Raw genomic sequence first — 21294 nt, forward strand, 5'->3', positions numbered from 1 at the left:
TGCATTGATGCTACAAAATATGAGTTTCAGAAGTGATATGAAAATAAACTTTCAATTCACAAAAGAGTTCAGAGTTCTCAAATGTTAAATCTAAGTCTCAACACAAGCAGCCGTACGAGAACTGAAATACAGTTCATGTGATGAAACTCAGCTGTGATCACAGTTCAGTCCCTACCAATACAGTGTTGAGGTCTTCACTTCTGGTTCACGCCTCCGCTGTCTGTTGCTCTAGGTGCCGAAGCTGATCGAGGGTCGTGATTACATCATCAGGATAATGGCTCAGAACATCTATGGCATCAGCGACCCTCTGCTGTCTGCAGAGACTAAGGCCAGAGACATCTTTAGTAAGTCACACTTTCAACTGGTCAACATTCAGAGACCATGAAGAAGATGAGGAAATCCTGTGTCTGATCAGTGGGACCATGTTTGTGTCCTCTGCAGGGGTGCCCGACGCTCCTAAACAGCCCTCAATTAAGGAGGTCTACCACGACTCTGCCCTCATCAGCTGGGAACCACCTGCTGACGGAGGAAAACCAATCACAGGCTACATCGTGGAGAGGAAGGAGACCATGGCCAACAGGTGCAAAAACACACTGCACAAGAAAGCTCTGTAGTTTAATGAAAATATTGTGTGTTTACATCGGTGGTCCTCAGTGTTCACACACAATATTTTGCTGATGTTGAAGCTTTTTTGTTAAAATGTCGCTCAGGTTTGTTGCTGCTGTTTACATTCTTCATCTACTTTGCAGCTACAAACTCTGAACCATCATCCCTGAACGATCTAAAAGCGTGTGACCTGATCTGGACATGGGATTTGATTTGATGCCATGGTTGTCCTGGCTTAAATTGTTGTCATTCACAATGTTATTATTCACAATATTATCCTGATAATCATCACAATATGCTTGAAATTGCATTAAAAACACTGGTATCACTGTACATTTTGTAAAGAAAGACATTTTTATATTGTCACAGATTATCATTAATCATAAGATCTTCCTGTATAAATAGGAGGATAAATACTTTTTTATTATTATTATTTTTGTATGTATTTTTTAAATCAGGCGTGTGCAAAGGCTTTTACGCTGCAAAAAAGTATCTGGACATTTTTTCCAGTGGCTCATAGATGAGCTTCTCTGCTTTCAGATGGGTTCGCTGCAATACAGAGAGAATCCATCCAAAGGTGGAGTACTGGGTGACGGAGCTGCTGCAAGGCTGCGAGTATGAGTTCAGAGTCAGTGCCGAGAATATGGTTGGCGCCGGAGACCCCAGCCCGCCATCCAAACCCGTCTTTGCGAAAGATCCCATCGGTAAGTTCACCTCTTACAGCAGCACTTGTATTGCTATTAATTAGTGCTGTCAATATTAACGCGTTAATCTTAGCGTTAATTATGAAATATTTAACGCGTTAATTTTTTTTAACAAAATTAACGCAGCTGTGTTTTGTTTACTTCCCGTGGCGGCTGACGTAAGACCTATGACGACGTGTGCCGCAAAGCCGTTAGCCATTAGTTTTTAACGGAGTTCAGCATAAGATTTTGGCTGAGGCTGCGGCGTCAGCGGAGGGGGGGGATCGTGGCGAGCATTCACTGAGCAGTTCTTTTTAATTATCCTGGTAATTTGTCTGCGTGAGAAACACTAGATGTGGCGTGTGCTGCTTCCTCTGACGATGTAAACAGGTCTGTTTCAGTAACGGGCTGAATGTAAAGGAGGACTAAGCTTGTTGTTCTATGGAGTGAAAGGGATTTATCATTCTGGCTTCACAGCAGAATATTTCCTTGTTCTTTTTTCCATATTTGCATGTTCTATTGTGGACCTTTTTGAAATGTTCTGTTAGTGCATATAAGAAATATGCCTTTTTCAAGCTGACAGTTAATTTTGATGGCCTTGATGGTTTCTTTGGAAATCTGTAGTTCACATGAGAGAATCTGTGCTTAAACAAAGCCGCTATTTAACAACAGTATTTGAATTTAAATACTTCCTTTGTGTTGATTCTACATAAATTCCACCATTAACATATAAATATCCATTATAACATACTTTATTCTTAAGAAGAGAGAAAGCGATTAATTGCGATTAATTGCGATTAATTACGGCAAATTGTGTGATTAATTAGTTAATTTTTAATCGATTGACAGGACTACTATTAATGTATCCAGCTCACGACTCAAGAATTCTTCCTTGTCCTTTGCCGCAGTGAAACCTGGTCCACCAGTGGACTTCCAGGCCATCGACTTTACCAAGGAGTCAGTGACTCTGTCCTGGCAGCCGCCCACCGACACCGGCAGAGGAAAGATCTTCGGATACCTGCTGGAGTTCCAGAAGGCTGGAGAGGAGGAGTGGAGCAAGGTGAGCCATTGGTGCTGTATGACATTCACACCGCATCTTCTTAATTTACCGAAAACTGTGATATTGAACTCTTGTCCTTCTGCTGTCTTTAGGTGAACCAGACTCCAGACTCCTGTCAGGAGACCAAGTTTAAGGTGATTAACCTTACCGAAGGTGCTCTGTACCGCTTCAGAGTCATGGCAGTCAACGCTGCTGGAGAGTCTGACCCGACGAACTTGAAGGAGCCAATCAGAGTGCAGGACAGACTAGGTGAGTGGAACGGAAGAAGTGCTGTGTACATCAGGCCCACAGCATCAGTGTTTTGATGTCTTTAATTTCCTTTCACCCCCTCAGAGCCCCCAGAGCTGATTCTGGATGCTGCAATGACCCGGGAGATAAAGGCCTTGGCTGGCACGCACATCACTCTGATGGCCACCATCAAGGGCGTCCCGTTCCCCACCGTCGCCTGGCAGAAGAATGAGGCCGAGGTGCCCACCAGGGCTGACATTGAGACTAGCCAGACAGGCACCAAGTTGGAGATGAGGTTCTGTAACCGTGGTGACTGTGGAGACTACACCCTAACTGTGGAGAACGCAGCTGGGTCCAAGACTGCCACCTGCACTGTGCTGGTACTCGGTACGAATTGCAAAAAAGCTTGTAGATTATGTAGATTAAGAGTGTGATCCAACGTTTGAACATGTTTGCCCTGATTTGGGGAGGGTAATCAATCATCGCTATGCTTAATTCCATTTCCAGAATTAGGTTTATTGCCAGTTCACGTCCAAGAATTTGCCTTGGTATTTAGTGCATACAATAAAAGTTTTTAGAGTAGGGCAGCGTACCAGCTTCTGCCACTAATGAAAAGTCATGTTCAACAGTTGAGTGACATTTCTCCTGTTTTCTTCAGACAAACCTGGTCCCATCCAGCACCTCCGGGTGTCTGACATCAGGAGTGATTCTGCCTACCTGTCCTGGAAGGACCCAGAAGACAATGGCGGCGTTCGCATCACTAACTTCGTAGTGGAGAAGAAAGACACGGCATCCACTCAGTGGATCCCTGTCTGCTCCACGTCCAAGAAACGCAGCATGATGCTGAAGCACCTGATGGAGGGCACATCTTACATGTTCAGAGTCGCTGCTGAGAACCAGTACGGCCGCAGCGAATACGTGGAGACACCAAAGGCCATTAAAGCCATGAACCCACTCTGTGAGTAACAGCACAGTGTTTATTATATTGTCCTGAGAGTTTTAACACACAGGTCATGAAAAGAAAGTAAATAAACAAGTTAATAAAACTACTATTAATTGTTAGTACACATTGGTTAAAAGTATTCTCTACAAAAGTGGAGATATTTGTGCAAACATTCAATGGGCTTGTTCTCATCAGCTTGTTATTTAAAAACAAACCTACTATGAATCAATCTCCTTTGCATTTTCTTTCTTCCCTCCAGTCCCTCCTGGTCCTCCCAAAGACCTGCACCACGACGACGTGGACAAGACTGAGGTCTGGTTGGTCTGGAACTGGCCTGACCGCAATGGCGGAAGTGAGATCACAGGCTTCTTGGTCGAGTATCAGGAGGAGGGAGAGAAGGAGTGGGATGAGTGGAAGACTGTTAGTATCCCTGAGAGTCATGTCACTGGCCTTGAGGAAGGAAAGACCTACCGATTCAGAGTGAGGGCTGAGAATGCTATTGGCCTTAGCAGACCTGACACTACCGTGCCCATCCTCTGCCAGGAAAAACTGGGTGAGATACAGGACAGTACACCTGTACCATATATCAACTCCATCACATTAATTTTATGCTGGATCATGTAAAATTAATTAATAAGTGGAGAATTTCACTGTTTTCATTCTTGGTTAAAAGTAGAGGTTCACCAATACTTTCTGTAACATCAATATTGGTGCATTAGCAAGCTATTGTGCCTTGCATTTGGCATCAACCAATCCACAACATTGGTGCTCAAAGAAAATTAATGTCATTGCACCTCTATTTGCTGAACTGTTGGTCAGTTAACATTGAGGATGAGTGTGGTAGCATGGCCTAACTTCCTCTCTCTGAATGTCCACAGTGCCTCCGATTGTGGAGTTAGACGTCAGGCTCATTGAAGGCATCGTAGTAAAGGCCGGCACCACCATCAGGCTACCAGCTATCATGAGAGGAATCCCCGTTCCCTCTGCCAAATGGTCCATAGAAGGAGAGGAGGTCACTAGCGAGGGTAACGTCAAGATCGACACTGACAACTTCTCATCTGTGCTCAGCATTACCGAGTGTACCAGGAACCACACTGGCACCTACCTGCTCACCGTGTCCAACCCAGCTGGAACAAAGACAGTGGCCTTGAATGTCACTGTCCTGGATGTCCCTGCTGCTCCCATTGGACCTGTCAACATCCTGGAAGTCACTCCAGACTCCATGATGATTGAATGGCGTCCTCCCAAGGATGATGGCGGTAGCCCTGTCACCAACTACATTGTGGAGAAGAGAGAGTCCAACAAGGAGACCTGGGGAGGTTTGAGCTCTGGTGGCCTTGACACCAAACTCAACATCACGCGCCTCCAGAGGGGAGTGGAGTATGTGGTTCGCATTCGTGCGGAGAACAAGATGGGCATTGGTGCTCCTCTCGAAAGCAAGCCCACTGTCGCAGAACACTCCTTCATGCCACCCAGTCCACCTGGTAAGCCACAGCCCTCTGATATCTCAGAGGATTCTGTTACAGTTGGCTGGACCATGCCTTTGTCGGATGGTGGCAGCCAGATCACCGGCTACATCATTGAGCGCCGACACAAGGCAGGAAAATGGATCCGTGTCAACAAGACACCATGCAAAGACCTGAGGTACAGAGTCCTGGGTCTGTTTGAGGGCAATGAGTACGAGTTCAGAGTTTTTGCTGAGAATATTGCTGGCTACAGCAGCCCTTCTCCCATCTCTGACCCCTGCAAACCGTGCAGGCCTATCACTGTGCCCAGCCCCCCAGTCAACCCCAAAGTTAAAGATTACAGCAAGACCACTGCTGACCTTGTGTGGACCAAGCCCACCAAAGACGGCGGCAGCCCTATCCTGGGCTACACAGTAGAAATAAAGAAAGCAGATACTGAAGAATGGAACAAAGTAAACTTGGATGACTTGATCAAGCATTGTGCCTACAGGGTGAAGGGTCTGGAGGAAGGTGTAACATACAGGTTCAGAGTCCATGCCTCAAACATGATCGGAGATGGAGATCCCAGAGAAATCCCAGAGTCCATCACTGCTCAGGATATTCTGATCCCTCCAGAAATTGAGATGGATGTCACCTGTCGCGATTGCCTCACTGTACGCGTCGGACACAACATCAACATCATCGCGTATGTCAAGGCCCGTCCTGACCCAGAAGTATTTTGGTCGAAGGCTGACACAGTTCTGGAGAACAGCAAACGTGTCACCATCATTCAGAACTTCCCTGTGTTCCAACTGAAGATCAAGGAGGCCACAAGAAATGACCATGGCAAATACACCCTGAAGGTTTCTAATGAGGGCGGCGAAGCCTCTTGCACCATCACAGTCAATGTGCTGGACAGACCTAGCCACTGCCAGAACCTACACACCACCTATGTCACAAGGGACTCATGTATGATCAACTGGGAGGCCCCTAAGGACAATGGTGGATCTGAGATCACCAACTACATTGTGGAGTGCCGTGAGCCCAGCATTAGCATGTGGTCTATGATCACCTCCAATTGCACGAATCGCAAGATCAAGACCAAACTTATGGAGGGCCATGAGTACCTTTTCCGTGTCTGTGCTGAAAACAAGATGGGCCCGGGACCATGTGTGGAGACCAAGACCCCTCTGCTGGCCATTGATCCCATTGAGAAGCCCGGTGAGCCTGAGAAATTCAGAGCCACTGACATCGGTAAGAAACATGTCCATCTGAGATGGAGGAAGCCTGACTACGATGGGGGCAGCCCCAACCTCTCCTACAACCTGGAGTGCAAAGTCAAAGATGCAGAAGAGTGGGAGAAACTCAACACTGGTGTTCTCACTAACACCTTCTTCCTGGCTGACAAGTGCATCGAGAACCAGACGTACACCTTCAGGTCAGTCACAGCCTTCTTTAAAAGTTTGTTCTGCAGGGTGTTTCATGGCACATAAATGGTGTTATTTGAGTGTTGCCCAATCTAATGTAAATTACTTTAAAATAATTATTATTATTTGTAATCCAGGGTGCAGACCGTCAATGAAGGAGGTGAGAGTGCTTGGGTGAAACTAGCCGATATTGTGGTGAGGGAGGAGATCCAGAAGCCCGTGATTGACCTGAAGCTGGCTGGAGTGCTGACAGTTAAGGTTGGAGAGTCTGTCAGGATGGAGGCCGCCCTGAGAGGAAAGCCCCAGCCAGAGGTCAAATGGGTCAAAGACAAGGCTGTTGGAGACAACCCAAGAATCAGCTATGAGACTGGCCCAGATTACTCAAAGTTCCTAATGACCAAGTCCAGACGCTGTGACACTGGAAAGTATGTCATCACTGCCACCAACTCAGCCGGCACCTTCGCGGCTTATGCCAACGTTAATGTCCTGGACGTCCCCGGCCCAGTGAGGAACCTCAGGGTTACCGGCATTGGAGCTGACAAATGCAGAGTAGTATGGGATACTCCGGAGGACGATGGAGGTTGTGAGGTGGATAGCTATATCCTGGAGAAATGTGAGACCAGAAGGATGGTCTGGTCCACATACTCAGCCTCTGTGGTCACACCATACTGCAACGTCACTCGTCTGGTGGAGAGCAACGAGTACGTGTTCAGAGTGAGAGCAGAAAACAAGATGGGAACCGGTCCAGCCATTGAGAGCAAGCCTGTCACTGTCAAGACTCAGTTCAACAAACCTGGACCCCCTGAGGCCCCTGACATCACCAAGGTAAGTAAAAGACTTCCTGTGTTGTAGATTTTCCTTAAATGATGTCTTGACATCAGTAATCAACACAGAATGTCCATGTTACTCACACTGTTCATGCTTTTGTGATGCAGGTGAGTAAAGATGAGATGACTGTTGTCTGGGCTCCTCCTGAGAATGATGGAGGGAAGTCGATCACTGGTTACATCCTGGAGAGGAAAGAGAAGAGGGCCGTGCGCTGGGTGCCATGCACCAAGAGCCCAATCTCTGAGAGACGCATGAAAGTCACCAACCTCATTCCCAACCATGAGTACCAGTTCAGGGTCAAGGCTGAGAATGAGGTCGGCCTGGGAGAACCCAGCAAACCCTGCAGACCTGTTGCAGCCAAAGATCCCATCGGTGAGTTATCAGTTGTTATCACTGTTCAGTTTACAAAAAAAACTGTAACCTGAACCTGTAATCCACAGGAAGCGTCAGAGATGGACTTATTAATCTTTGTGTTACTGCATCTCCCTGCAGAACCCCCTGGACCCCCTGCAGGTCTGAAGGTGGGCGACAGCACCAAGACCTCTATCACCCTGTCCTGGTCTAAACCCGTGTATGATGGTGGAGCCCCCATCATTAATTACAGCCTGGACATAAGGCTGAAAAGTGAGGCAGACCCTGAGAAGCCCACAGAGGGCTGGAAGAGAATCGACACCCATGGCCCATTGGTGCTCACAGAGTTCACCATTGGCCAGCTGGATGAGAAGCAGGAGTACGAGTTCAAGGTGTCCGCCCAGAACCAGGTGGGCTGGGGACGTCATGCCTACTTGAAGGAGGCCGTGTCCCCCAAGGAGATCCTTGGTAAGAATAAAATGAAAGCCAACGTCGTTAATGAATCTATTGTATTACACAACATTGTCAATGTTAACAAAACTCTAATGAGCGCAATGTGTTTCCGCGGCAACAGAGGCTCCAGAGATCGACCTGGATGCCAGTCTAAGGAAAGGCCTGTCTGTCAGGGCCGGCTGCCCAATCAGGCTTTTCGCTGTGATCAGAGGAAGGCCTGCCCCCAAGGTTACTTGGAAGCGCCTGGGAGTGGACAATGTGATCCGCCGAGGTCATGTGGACCAGGTTGACACTATGTCCTTCCTGGTCATCCCTGAGAGCACCAGAGAGGATTCCGGGAGATACTCACTGACCCTGTCCAACTCAGCTGGAGAGAAAGCAGTGTTTGTCCGTGTCAAAGTCCTCGGTAAGAAACAGAATAAAGATTTTTTAAAACGTTTTTGTTCACTGGTAGGGAGAGCGTATGCTCAGAGTGATTCTTGAATTGATCCTCAGATACTCCTGGTCCCGTCGGCGGCCTGGAGGCAACCAACATCACTAAGACGACAGCTCAGCTGTCCTGGTTGCCACCAGATAATGATGGTGGCAGCCCCATCCTCAACTACATTGTGGAGAAACGGGAGGTGGATAGAAAGACCTGGACCAAGTGCACAGAGGACCTGAAGAAGACCAGCTTCAAAGTGACCAGCATGACGCCTGGCATTGAGTATTACTTCAGAGTCACGGCCTGCAACAAGTATGGCATTGGAGTTCCTCAGGACTCGCCTAAGTCCTACCTCGCTGTTGACCCCATCAGTAAGTGTCATCATAGACTGTGTATTCACACCATGTGCCAAGTGAACAGTTTGTCTATGGGATCATTTGTGTGACACAAGACTTTCTTGCTTGAATTAAAATATTTCATCTTTGCCTCATTCGCATTTGCACCACGCAAAAACTGTGCATCATGTTTGTGTGTGAACACAGAATAACACCTGCTGTGTGTTGCGTTCAGGTGAGCCGGACCCTCCGAAGAAGATGGATGTGTTGGAGATTTCCAAGAATAGCGCCACACTAGGCTGGCTGAAGCCACTCAGAGACGGAGGGGCCAAGATCAACGGCTATGTGGTGGACTACCAGGAGGAGGGTGCGCCAGAGGACAAATGGACACCATACTCAGTAGTCAAAGACCTGACCATTGTAGTGGTTGGTCTGAAGGAAGGAACAAAGTACAAGTTCAGAGTGGCAGCCAGGAACTCAGTGGGGGTCAGTCTGGCCAGAGAGGCAGAGGGAGTGTTTGAGGTCAAGGAGCAGCTCAGTGAGTAGACACAAATATTTGACTGTGAAGCTAGAAATATTCCCTGATGAATACAAATTTGAAGTTGTATCATGTAATCATGGGATGAATCTCTAAGTAACTTGTCATGTTCCTCCCAGTGGCACCTAAGGTCATCATGCCTGACATTATGACGGTCCGAGCCGGTTCCAAGCTGGTGGTTGAGGCCCTTGTGGCAGGTAAACCTACACCCTTCTGCAAATGGAAGCAGGGCAATGAGGACGTGCTGACCTCTGACCGCCTGTCGGTGGTAAAGACGCTGACAACCTGCACTCTTATCATCAAAAACGTGAAGAGGATGGACAGTGGCTACTACAGCCTGTCTGCGGAAAACAGCTCCGGCCGGATCAACCAGATCCTCCGAGTCATCGTCATGGGTCAGTATGAGCACCAGAGGCTGATACGGACGATCCTTACAGGTGTGTACATCTACTTTAATGAGCCATCCTCCCTGTCCCTGCAGACATCCCTGGACCCCCTGAAGCTCCACTAGAGATCGCCGAACTGGACATTGATGCCTGCACGCTCCTCTGGAACTCTCCGCAGGAGGACGGTGGCAGCAATATCACCAACTATATTGTGGAGAAGTGTGACATCAGCCAGGGTGACTGGGTACCCATATCCACATCCTGCACCAAAACCAGCTTTAGAGTTACCAAACTGACAAATGGCAAAGAGTATGGCTTCAGAGTCCGAGCCGAGAACAGGTTCGGCATCTCCGCGCCCATCTACTCTGAAAAGATGACTGCCAGACATCCATTTGGTGCGTTACGTTTAAAGCTCCATTGCTGTATTACAGCTGTGACACTATGTACTAACGCTTTGGTTTTTCCCTAAAGATCCCCCCAGTGAGCCCAGAAACATGCAGATCAACAAAGTCAACAAGGACTCCGTCATCCTGTCCTGGGAGCCTCCCAGCAGCGATGGCGGTTCCCCCATTACAGGATTCTGTATTGAGAAGAAGGAGAGGAACAGCCTTCTGTGGGTGAAGGCCAATGAGTCGTTGGTGAAAGCCACCCAGTATACCTGCACCGGCCTGATTGAGGGTGTGGAGTACACCTTCAGGGTGTCTGCACTCAACCTGGCGGGACAGGGCAAACCCTGCAAACAGACCGACTTCATCACCGCCAGGACTGCTGTTGGTTAGTTTCATTTCAACCTAATGATAGTTTTGAGGCTAACGCAATACAACATGTCTTAATACTCGTTAAATAAAGCAAAAATAATTCTTGCTAATTTCAAGATCTGTTTTTACATTAAAATACCTAATTATCCATTATTTCAAGAAATCTCACCAAGTGCATTGTCACTGGTTCCATTCGATCAAAAACACCTTGTGCTTATTTTTCCAGTTCACTAATCTTGTTCTTTCAACCTTGTTCCTCATTCAGCCACCATAACTGAGTCTTTGTTTGTCCCATCCAGACCCACCAGGTAAACCCGAGCCCATGGATGTGACCAAGCACTCTGTCTCATTGGTCTGGAGCCGTCCAAAGCACGACGGCGGCAGCAAGCTGATTGGCTACTACATGGAGTACACCAAGCTTCCGGAAGAGAAGTGGACGCGTTGCAACGCTAACTGCATGAACATCCAGACAGAGAGCTATGTGGTGAGCGGCCTGGATGAGGGCCAGCAGTACCAGTTCAGAGTCATTGCCAGGACGGCCATCAACACCAGCCTGCCTTCTGAGCTGTCCGACCCCATAGCTGTCATCGCAGAGAACGGTACGACAACTCACCCCACCAGCAACACAATCACAACTATTGACAAACACTGACGGTCTGTCTCCTTCTCCTATGCAGTTCCTCCTCGTGTGGAACTGGGTGTCAACATGAAGAACCTCATTGTGGTGAAAGCTGGAGAGAACATTGCCCTGGACGCTGAGGTTTTCGGCAAACCGCTACCCAAGGTGAGCTGGAAGAGAGATGGAGTCCCTCTGGTCCTTGTGGAGGGAATGAAGATGGTGCAGAAGAAACATGTCCACCTGCTGGAGCTCTTCTCCGTTACCAGGAAAGAGTCTGGAGACTACACCATCACTGCTGAGAATATCAATGGCTCAAAGTATGCCACCATCAAGGTCAAGGTGCTTGGTAAGTGACATTTACTGGTATATTAATAATAGTCTTTTGTACAGATAACAATGAAACCCTCCTTCCCTTGCAGACAAACCAGGCCCTCCGGCCTCAGTGAAAATTTCTAAGGTGTTTGCTGACCGCGTCAAGCTGCGATGGGAGCCCCCACTAGCAGACGGCGGCTCTGAAATCACCAATTACATCATTGAGAAGCGTGAGACCAGCAGGGCCAACTGGGCTCTGGTCACCTCCAACATCCATGGACACATCACAGACTGCTCAGTGGAGAAACTCATTGAAGGACACGAGTACCAGTTCAGAGTCAGTGCTGAGAACCAGTACGGTGTGGGAGACGCTGCCATGACTGATCCTGTCATGGTCAAGAACCCGTACGGTATGTTCAGACCATCATAGTTGATGAGACTGGATTTGAAAATGTCCACAAAATCTTATTTCTCTGCAAATACAAAATGATGTGTAAGGCTGCATACTGTTTGGAAATATCTGATACCATCACGATTTTTTTCTTTACTTTGTGTAAATAAAAACCTCATAACCTCATAGACCAAAAATGCTTCTATAAATAACTAATCTCATTGTTCTACTTTATGGTGTATATATATAATAGTGTATTATTTAAACATGAAATAGCAGCTGATCATGTAAACAGAGGCATTCAACGAGAATTGTTAACCAACAAAAATTAATAGATTAAACATTCGTTCTCTCAGCTACCGCCCACCAAAATCTGCTCTCAAATGTAACACTTTACATTTTCCCTTACATTCATCAGTGGATTTACCAGGTGTTTATGATCGGTCCCTTTTCTAAATCACACGAACTCTTCACATCGGCATCAATTTACCCACCACACAGCTCTGATTTAAAAAGAACATCCGTCACTTTTAAAGCTGGTGAATGACCATTTGCTGCCAAGCAATCTACCATATAAAAAGTCTGGAGTCTGGCGCAGTGCTCACTCCCATGAAAGGAGCAGACTACATTACATCATCTCCCGCATACTCCATAATGAGTACAATGAGGATAATGAGGTGACTCTGATTAAAACACCACGTTAGCATGTTGTTCACGACCGAGACTTTACCTTCACTTCACTTGTCTCTGTTGATGCCTTTCTTCGTATGTAGTCCAGCAGATGAGCAGTGTGTCAACTCTGTCTGATCGCGTCAACAAGACAAATGTGGCATCTCGTTTTTAAAAACAAACACTGATGGTAGATTGTGATGACCTTGTATATCTTCCTTCAGATGTTCCCGGTCCATGCGAGCCACCCATCATCACCAACATCACAAAGAACTCCATGACAGTGAGCTGGAAGGCCCCAGCAAATGACGGCAAGGCCACCATCCTGGGTTACATGGTAGAGAAACGGGAGGCCACTGAGCTGACCTGGGCTAAGGTCAACCGCCGGCCCGTTATTGACAGGACCATCAAGGCTGCTCAGCTGACTGAGGGCTCTGAGTATGAGTTCAGGGTCATCGCCATGAACAAGGCCGGTCTGGGCAAACCTAGCGATGCCTCCAACGCTGCTCTGGCCGTCGACCCTGTCTGTAAGAACCTGCTCTAAAAACCAATCAAGTTGTTTTTATACAAAATGTAATGATGACAACTAACATGTCACCATAATTCTCCAGATCCTCCCGGCCCACCTGCCTTCCCCAAGGTGGTGGACTCCACAAAGAGCTCCATCAGCCTCAGCTGGACCAAACCAGCCTACGACGGTGGCTGTGAGATCATTGGCTACCTGGTGGAGTGTAAGCGAGCCGATGCTGAGCACTGGAGCAAGTGTAACATCCCAAAAAAGCTCCAGGCCACCAAGTTCTTGGTTACAGGCCTGATGGACGACAGCGAGTACCAGTTCAGAGTCATTGCCGTCAACAAGATCGGCTTCAGTGAGCCCAGCGAGGTCCCTGGAAACCACATGGCCAAGGACATCCTGAGTACGTCCCTCAATTCATCATTGTCCTTTATTTCGATAAATAACCTCTTTTTACATCACTTCATTCAGTGAAGATGATTCATGCTTCATGTAATCAAATCAGCAGACACAAGCTAACATGCAGACATTATGGCAAGTTTCTAACAATTCACCCGACTTAAAATCTTCAAAATGTGAGGTGACATGTTTGCAGTTTCATGATTATGGACTTATGAGTATTGATTTCCAGAGCCACGCCCCTCTGCCCCTCTGATCAACTTGGTTGCTCTTGCTTCAATTGGAGACCCCTAAAATATCTGATTTTTCACCAGTCCCCATGCGTCGTTAGGGATAAACAACGTTTGGGATATATTAAGGCTCCCAAAAAGGCGATCCATTTTTTGGAATACTAAATTATTAGAAAAATAAATTAATTCCTAATGCATATCTGTTGGTTATGATCAAGGACTGAAGTTGGCTAAAAGATTGAACTCAGTCAAAGTGGAAAATAGAGATGACCTGGTACAAGAAAACAGATCCACAAACTACATTTAGTATCATAGAAATCATCTTCCTCAGTAGTTAATTTGTTATATCAGAATATATCAGCACTCACTTCAGCCAGGAAACAGTTTGTGTAATAACAAAATGTCTCCTCTGTAATAACATACTTGGCTGCAGAGAATCTTTTCCTGCCGCTGAAACAGACAGTAAACGGCTAACATTGAATAAATGTAGAAGGTAACAGTAACGTTGTGATTAATGAATGATCTTCTGTCTGTCCTCCAGTCGCTCCTGAAGCTGAGCTGGACGCCGACCTAAGAAAGGCTTTGGTTCTTCGAGCCGGTGTCACCATGAGGCTCTACGTCCCACTGAGGGGACGCCCGGCACCAAAGGTGATGTGGACAAAGGTGGACGCCAACCTTAAGGACAGACAGGGCATGCTGATCAAGACGTCGGAGTGGGACACCCTGCTGATGATTGAGGATATTAACAGATATGATGCTGGCAAATACGTTCTGTCTCTGGAGAACAGCAGTGGCTCCAAGAGCTACACCATCGTGGTCAAAGTCCTCGGTAAGAGCCAAATACGACTGAAATTAAATGACAGGAAGGAAATACATAGATGTCTAGAAACTAGGGCTGCCAAACTAATCTCAGGGCAGCTGTGGATTAATCATTGTAAATATACCCTAAAACTCCCCATCTTCTCTGTATATTGTTGTGAGAACAGAAAGATAAATGAAAGAAGGTGAATATGAACAAGAATGTGAAGCCTCTACAAACAGGATAGCACTTTATATGAGACTCTCTCTCTCTCTCTCTCTCTCTCTCTCTCTCTCTCAATCAGTCTCTCTCTCTCTCTCTCTCTCTCTCTCTCAATCAGTCTCTCTCTCTCAATCAGTCCCTCTCTCTCTCTCTCTCTCTCAATCAGTCTCTCTCTCTCTCTCTCTCTCTCTCTCTCTCTCTCTCTCTCTCTCTCTCTCTCTCTCTCTCTCTCTCTCAATCAGTCTCTCTCTCTCTCTCTCTCTCTCAATCAGTCTCTCTCTCTCAATCAGTCCCTCTCTCTCTCTCTCTCTCTCTCTCTCTCTCAATCAGTCTCTCTCTCTCTCTCTCAATCAGTCTCTCTCTCTCAATCAGTCCCTCTCTCTCTCTCTCTCTCTCTCAATCAGTCTCTCTCTCTCTCAATCAGTCTCTCTCTCTCTCTCAATCAGTCAGTCTCTCTCTCTCTCTCTCTCAATCAGTCTCTCTCTCTCTCTTAATCAGTCTCTCTCTCTTTCTCTCTCTCTCTCTCTCTCCCTGATTTGTCTCTAAGTTCAGTCAAGCTCTGCGACAGAAATCTATCTTCTCCTTCTCTTCAGATTCTCCTGGACCTCCTGTGAACCTGATTGTGAAGGAGACCTCCAGAAGCCATGCATGCATCACCTGGGATGCCCCGCTGATTGACGGTGGTAGCCCGGTCAAGAGCTACATCGTAGAGAAACGTCTGGCTGAGAGGAAGGCGTGGACTTGCGTGGCGACCGACTGCTGCAAGATCTCCTACAGGATCACCAACCTGGAGGCGGGGCAGGCCTACTGCTTCAGAGTTCTGGCTGAAAATGCCTACGGCATCGGAGAGGGCTGCGAGACCGCCGGCAGCGTCCGAGCCTCAGGTAGCCGCAAGTCTCTGTTGTTTCTATACAGCTGTGGAAGAAAACTCTCCAGGTCCCATTCTGTGGCTGGTTCAGATGAATTTCTGTTTGTTGGTTAACTATGAACTAACAGCTCTTGTCATTCACAATGACAGACTGTTTACATTATCAATTGTCATTTCATGTTACCATACTATACTATTTCATATAGTAGAACAATAAGCTGTAGTCATTTATAGAAACATAGTTGGTCTGCTAATTAGGATACGAGGTTTAATTCACACAAAGTAAAGAAAAAAGGATTGTGATATCAGTATCGAACATTTTCCCCCAATAGTAAGTCCATTTTGACTTGACATAAGAGGTTAGTGGTATACAGTGTTGGGCGTAACGCGTTACAAAAGTAATGCATTACTGTAATGCATTACGTTTTGCTGTAACGCGGTAATGTAAGGCATTACAAAAAAAAAACTGGTAATATTTTACCCGGTACAAATCTCAGTAACGCACGTTACAATGCATTTTAAACCTGAAATCAATTGGTGTGTTTTTATACAAATTCACCGCAAGATCCACAGAGGAGAAAAAAATCTGCACAAATGTTTACTTCCTCTTACTGTTAGTGATTGAGGAGAAGATGACGGCAGCAGCAGACTCTACATTCGCGATCGCGAAAAGTGTGAAAGCTGGTCCGTCTACACTATGTTAATGAATCGCTGTTGTTAGCGGAGCGGCTCCCGGTTGGTCAGAGCGCAGTCACACCGAGGATCAACAGCTGAGGGGCGGCGGCGAAGGGGCGGAGCCTCCGATTCTCCCCGTCGGTTTTGAACCGCGTCATAACGCTTTAGGTGCGAGTTTAAAACAGTAGGTTTACTTCAAAACGCGAGCGTCAGATGCTGTCAGAGCGTTTATGAACAGTGTTTTAGAGCTCCCCTAAATGTCTCAGGTAGGCTTTCAGGTAATTTCGCAGTATAACACATCGCCTTCCGGGTCATTAAAAAAGACGTACGGACAATCTGGAATGAAAAATGGCACTGTTATTTCATCCCCGAATCCCATTCATGAACACAATATCTAACATCAGTTAACGAGTCGTTTTCCGTTTTCCGTTTCTCGTTTTCCGTTTTTCGTTTTTTTATTTTGAAGCGAAAAATATCACATCCTGCTGTGTAATGAGCTGCATTGAACACAAGAAGATCTATTGAGAACACAGAATCCATATTTCCTTTTATTTTGGCGAAAAGTAATGTAAAGTAATGTAAAAGTAGTGTAATGCCTTACAATTCAAAGACAGTAATATTGTAATGTAACTAATTACTTTGAAATGACAGTAACAAGTAATAAATAATGCATTACGATTTTGAAGTAACTTGCCCAACACTGGTGGTATATATCAGGATATATCAAAAGTCAGACAAAGCTACACATTTTATTCAAACCGAAATACTTTTTGACACAATGTTCGCTCTTGGCTCATCTGTCCTTTCTCGTTCAGAACAACCTGGTCCAGTTACGGACTTCAGAGCTCAGAAGACCACCAAGGACTCAATTATCCTGGGCTGGAAGAAGCCCATCAGCGACGGCGGAAGCCATGTTACTGCTTACATCCTGGAGCAGAGCGAAGGCCAGGAGAAGTGGAAGCAAATCATGAAGGGCAAGAACACCTCACACACCATCGGGGAACTGACGGAGGGCAAGGAGTACTCGTACAGAGTCAAGGCCCTGAATGAGTCTGGTGAGGGACCGCCCACTGAGCTCACTGTGGTTGCCAAGGATCAGTTCGGTAAGAAATCAGCTACCATCAGGGCCAGATGTTGCTGTAGTATTTAGTATGTAGTTTTCGGAGAACATGAAATAATTGTTTCAATATATTTGCTGATTTCAGTGCTTCCTGACTGCAACTTGAGTGGTTTACATGATGGCTGCTATGTGGTGAAGGAGGGCAGCACCAAGCGTATCAACATCCCCATCATGGGAGTGCCCCTCCCCACTGCCACATGGAAGAAAGGTGACGTGATGCTTGGCGACACTGGCCGAATGTGCGTGGAGGCGTCTCACGGCGTCACCACCCTGCTGATCAGAGACTGCCAGAGAGGAGATGCTGAGACCTACATCATCAATGTCAGGAACAGTGCTGGGTTCAAGGAGTGCAAGTTCCAGCTGAAGGTGGTGGGGAAACCTGGCATCTGCACTGGTCCAATTAAGTTTGAGGAGATCACTGCTGATGGTATCACACTGGAGTGGGGACCGCCCAAAGATGACGGCGGCGCAGAGGTGTCCAACTACATCGTGGAGAAGAGGAGGACAACAGACAACAAGTGGGCCACGGTGGCATCAGCCATCCAGAAGACTACTATGAGGGTGCTCAGGCTCCATGATGGAGTAGAGTACGTCTTCAGAGTGTTCGCTGAGAACAAGTATGGGGTTGGAGAATATCTGAGATCTGACGCTGTCATTGCTCAGCATCCATTTAGTGAGTATCACTAAATCACTCGTCTGTTTAATCTCAAGTGTCATTGAGTCAACTGTGTTTGTTTCTTCAAAGAAGCGACTGTTCAGATGCAAAAATGCAATGGACCTGCATGCAAAATGTGGCTTTATGGGATTTATAGAATCCTGATAGTTGGTCCTCTGTCTGTGTAAAGGCCTTTCAACCTGTAATATACAGAGAGAGATATTTATATTAACAGGCTGAAATATATAATTAAGACATAAGTTTAGAAATGTGTTTTTTGTGTTAAGGGACAAAGTAATATGTAAATTGTAGAAATAATCCTGTTCCATGTGAACGACTGTAACAGTAACTGGTCTTCATGAGGACAAAGCGTTTGGTAGTTTCTCTAATTTCGGTACATGCCCTTCCTCCAGATGTGCCCGAGGCACCTGCTCCTCCAGAAATAGTGAGCATCCGCCACGAGTCGGCCATCTTGACTTGGGCTGATCCAAAGGACTCCGGTGGTTCCCCAATTACTGGTAACAGACTGTGATGGATTTCATTTTTAATCAGTAGTAAACAGCTATGATGAAGATGACGACACATGGGTTTCTGTTGTCTGCAGGGTACCATGTGGAGTTTAAGGAGAGGAACAGTCTCATGTGGAAACGTGCCAGTAAGACTCCTCTGAGAGTGAAGGACTGCAGAGTCACTGGTCTGATAGAAGGACTAGAGTATGAGTTCAGAGTGATGGCCATGAACGTGGCTGGCCTTGGAAGGCCAAGCAAGGTCACTGAAGGTGTGGTTGCCCTTGATCCAATTGGTGAGTTCACGTTTTTTTCCGGTTTTGAAAACAAAAATTCTTCTATGGCATGGAGGAATGGAAAATGCAGTATTTCTGTGTCTTGTTAGATCCTCCCGGCAAACCTGAAGTCATAAACGTCACCAGGACCACAGTCACTCTGATGTGGACCGCTCCCAAATATGATGGAGGCCATAAGCTGACTGGCTACATGGTGGAGAAGCTGGAGGCTGGCGGGAAGGCCTGGATGAAGGCCAATCATGTCAACATCCAGAGCTGTGCCTTCACTGTTACTGACCTGACAGAGGGAACTCAGTACCAGTTCAAGATCAGGGCCAAGAATTCTGCTGGGGCCATCAGTGTTCCATCAGAGCCGACAGAGCTTCTGACCTGCAAGGATGAGTATGGTAAGCTGAGTAGGAAACCAATGTGTTAAAATGTGTGGTTGGATGCTGTCCTTGAAATCTTGTTGTTTTAGTTTTACAAATATCAGTTCTTAAAAGTCATACAATGTTTTCACACCTGGTCCCTTCCAGTCCTCCAAACTTAGAGTGATTAGTCAGCATTTGTTCTTCACTGTTAACACTCCAGAACTCGGACGCTCTGAAACGAATGGTTTGATATGGTTTGCTTCAAGTCCACGCTGCAGTTCTACTAACCTGTGCATTGTCAAGCCAACGTGCTCCAGGTTCATTTTGCCTTCTAGCCTTCTGTTAGCGATGCCCCATCTGATCAGCTGCCAATTGTTATCAGCTGAATTTCAGTAAAAATGTGAGATTGCAAAATGAAATTAATGCTTTCTTGTTGCCAATCCACATTGTGAACTGCAAATCTGTGTGGAGCTCTTGATTGGCTAAATGACAGAGCCAACAGAACTGCTTACTTATGGAGGTTACATCGTGTTACACCCTTTTTCTGGTGGTCCATTGTTTGGTCCACCTTAAGATGACTGAGTTTGGTTTGTATAAAGAGAACTATATGTGCAAACACCCATATTTTCGTGAATTTGAATTACGAAGCCAATGCAACTTTCTTCCCTTTTCCCTGCAGAGGCCCCGACCATCACTATCGACCCAGACATGAAGGATGGCGTATCAGTCAAGGCAGGAGACACCATCCTGATCTCAGCCTCCAAGATTCTGGGGAAACCCCCACCTACTGCTGTCTGGTCGAAGGGAGGCCGCGAGTTGAAGAGCTCTGACATCATCACTATCACCAGCACCCCCACCACCTCCACTCTGGCTATCAAGTATGCCAGTCGAAAGAACACTGGAGAGTACACCATCACTGCCAGCAACCCCTTTGGCATTAAGGAAGAACATGTAAAGGTTAAGGTCCTCGATGTGCCTGGACCTCCAGGCCCCATCGAAGCCAGTAACATTTCAGCTGAGAAGTGTACTCTGACCTGGCTTCCACCAGAGGAGGATGGAGGCTTCTCTATCAAGTCCTACATCCTGGAGAAGAGAGAGACCAGTCGACTGCAGTGGACCAAGATAGCTGAAAACATAATGGACTGCAGATATGTAGCCAGCAAACTGATCAAGGGCAACGAGTACATATTTAGAGTGTTTGCTGTGAACCAGTATGGCACTGGAGACTCAAGCCAGTCTGGTCCAGTAAAAATGGTTGACAGTTACTGTAAGTTTATGTGATTTATATATGATTATAATAAGGGCTGCATGATATTGGAACAAAACTGACATTGCATTATTCTTTTTTGAGATGTGATAAGACATTTTGCCTAGATGGGATGTGGGTCGCACCAGGAAACCCATGCCTTTCCAAACTGACCTAATATAGCTAGCTGCGGCTCACTGCTGCAGGGAAATTATTTGTCTGGGGAGAGGATCCTCCCACACAGAGTAAAACTATATAGAGTTCATTGTGAAACTATGGCAGGCCAACCCAGACTGTAGGTCAGTAGTCACCAATACTGGATTAATCAATGAGAATCATGAGAGTTTTCCTTTGGATCACACAGCTAAATAGCTGTAGCGAGACATGTTTGACAAGATCACACGTCCTGACATATGACTTTTATGCATGCGCACATTGCAATGTTGATGCTTAAATAATATAACATGCAGCCCTAATTATAATAGTGTGATATTTTCAAAAATTCAATTAAATGTAAATAATAAACATTTACATTTTTAGATAACCATAGGATTATAAATTCCTTTACAGAGAAGTATTTAATCAGTCAAGGCATAACTGACTAAATTATTCTTTCTTACTTTGTTTCCCCCAGCCCCACCAGGCCCACCTTCAACCCCAGAAATTGATTACATCAGTCGGAACGCTGTCACCATTTCATGGAAGAGACCAGCACGGGATGGGGGAAGTGACATAAGAGGATACAGTGTAGAGAGGAAAGAGAGGAGAGGAATGAGATGGGTGAGAGCCTCTAAGAGGACAATCCCTGACTTACGTTTTAAGGTGCAAGGCCTAGGTGAGGGAATAGAGTATGAGTTCAGAGTCACTGCTGAGAACAAGGCTGGATTTGGGGAGCCAAGTGAGCCATCACAACCTGTAATGACCAAGGACATTGTATGTAAGTAAAACTGGACTCATC

The 21294-nt window shown here is 46.4% G+C and overlaps 1 protein-coding gene across 1 annotated transcript in view; it reads left to right on the plus strand.

Annotated features, from left to right (window-relative positions):
• The window catches only part of ttn.2 (titin, tandem duplicate 2), a 224101-nt gene that overhangs the window by 153654 nt on the left and 49153 nt on the right, over window positions 1-21294 (plus strand). The window contains exons 173-204 of the mRNA XM_084022030.1: window positions 233-344; window positions 442-580; window positions 1147-1310; window positions 2198-2349; window positions 2442-2598; window positions 2683-2964; window positions 3236-3535; window positions 3780-4073; window positions 4399-6403; window positions 6530-7217; window positions 7328-7592; window positions 7713-8039; window positions 8146-8430; window positions 8520-8819; window positions 9019-9321; window positions 9441-9716; window positions 9803-10102; window positions 10179-10481; window positions 10765-11064; window positions 11143-11430; window positions 11504-11806; window positions 12681-12983; window positions 13068-13373; window positions 14141-14428; window positions 15214-15504; window positions 16979-17266; window positions 17369-17956; window positions 18352-18456; window positions 18543-18740; window positions 18830-19126; window positions 19770-20357; window positions 20971-21273. Of these exons, the coding sequence (XP_083878156.1) occupies window positions 233-344; window positions 442-580; window positions 1147-1310; window positions 2198-2349; window positions 2442-2598; window positions 2683-2964; window positions 3236-3535; window positions 3780-4073; window positions 4399-6403; window positions 6530-7217; window positions 7328-7592; window positions 7713-8039; window positions 8146-8430; window positions 8520-8819; window positions 9019-9321; window positions 9441-9716; window positions 9803-10102; window positions 10179-10481; window positions 10765-11064; window positions 11143-11430; window positions 11504-11806; window positions 12681-12983; window positions 13068-13373; window positions 14141-14428; window positions 15214-15504; window positions 16979-17266; window positions 17369-17956; window positions 18352-18456; window positions 18543-18740; window positions 18830-19126; window positions 19770-20357; window positions 20971-21273 (11098 nt within the window). The remainder of the gene's footprint in view (window positions 1-232; window positions 345-441; window positions 581-1146; window positions 1311-2197; window positions 2350-2441; window positions 2599-2682; window positions 2965-3235; window positions 3536-3779; window positions 4074-4398; window positions 6404-6529; window positions 7218-7327; window positions 7593-7712; window positions 8040-8145; window positions 8431-8519; window positions 8820-9018; window positions 9322-9440; window positions 9717-9802; window positions 10103-10178; window positions 10482-10764; window positions 11065-11142; window positions 11431-11503; window positions 11807-12680; window positions 12984-13067; window positions 13374-14140; window positions 14429-15213; window positions 15505-16978; window positions 17267-17368; window positions 17957-18351; window positions 18457-18542; window positions 18741-18829; window positions 19127-19769; window positions 20358-20970; window positions 21274-21294) is intronic.

The sequence above is a fragment of the Eutrigla gurnardus genome (genome assembly GCF_963514095.1).
Source record: "Eutrigla gurnardus genome assembly, chromosome: 12".
NCBI classification, from domain to species: domain Eukaryota; kingdom Metazoa; phylum Chordata; class Actinopteri; order Perciformes; family Triglidae; genus Eutrigla; species Eutrigla gurnardus.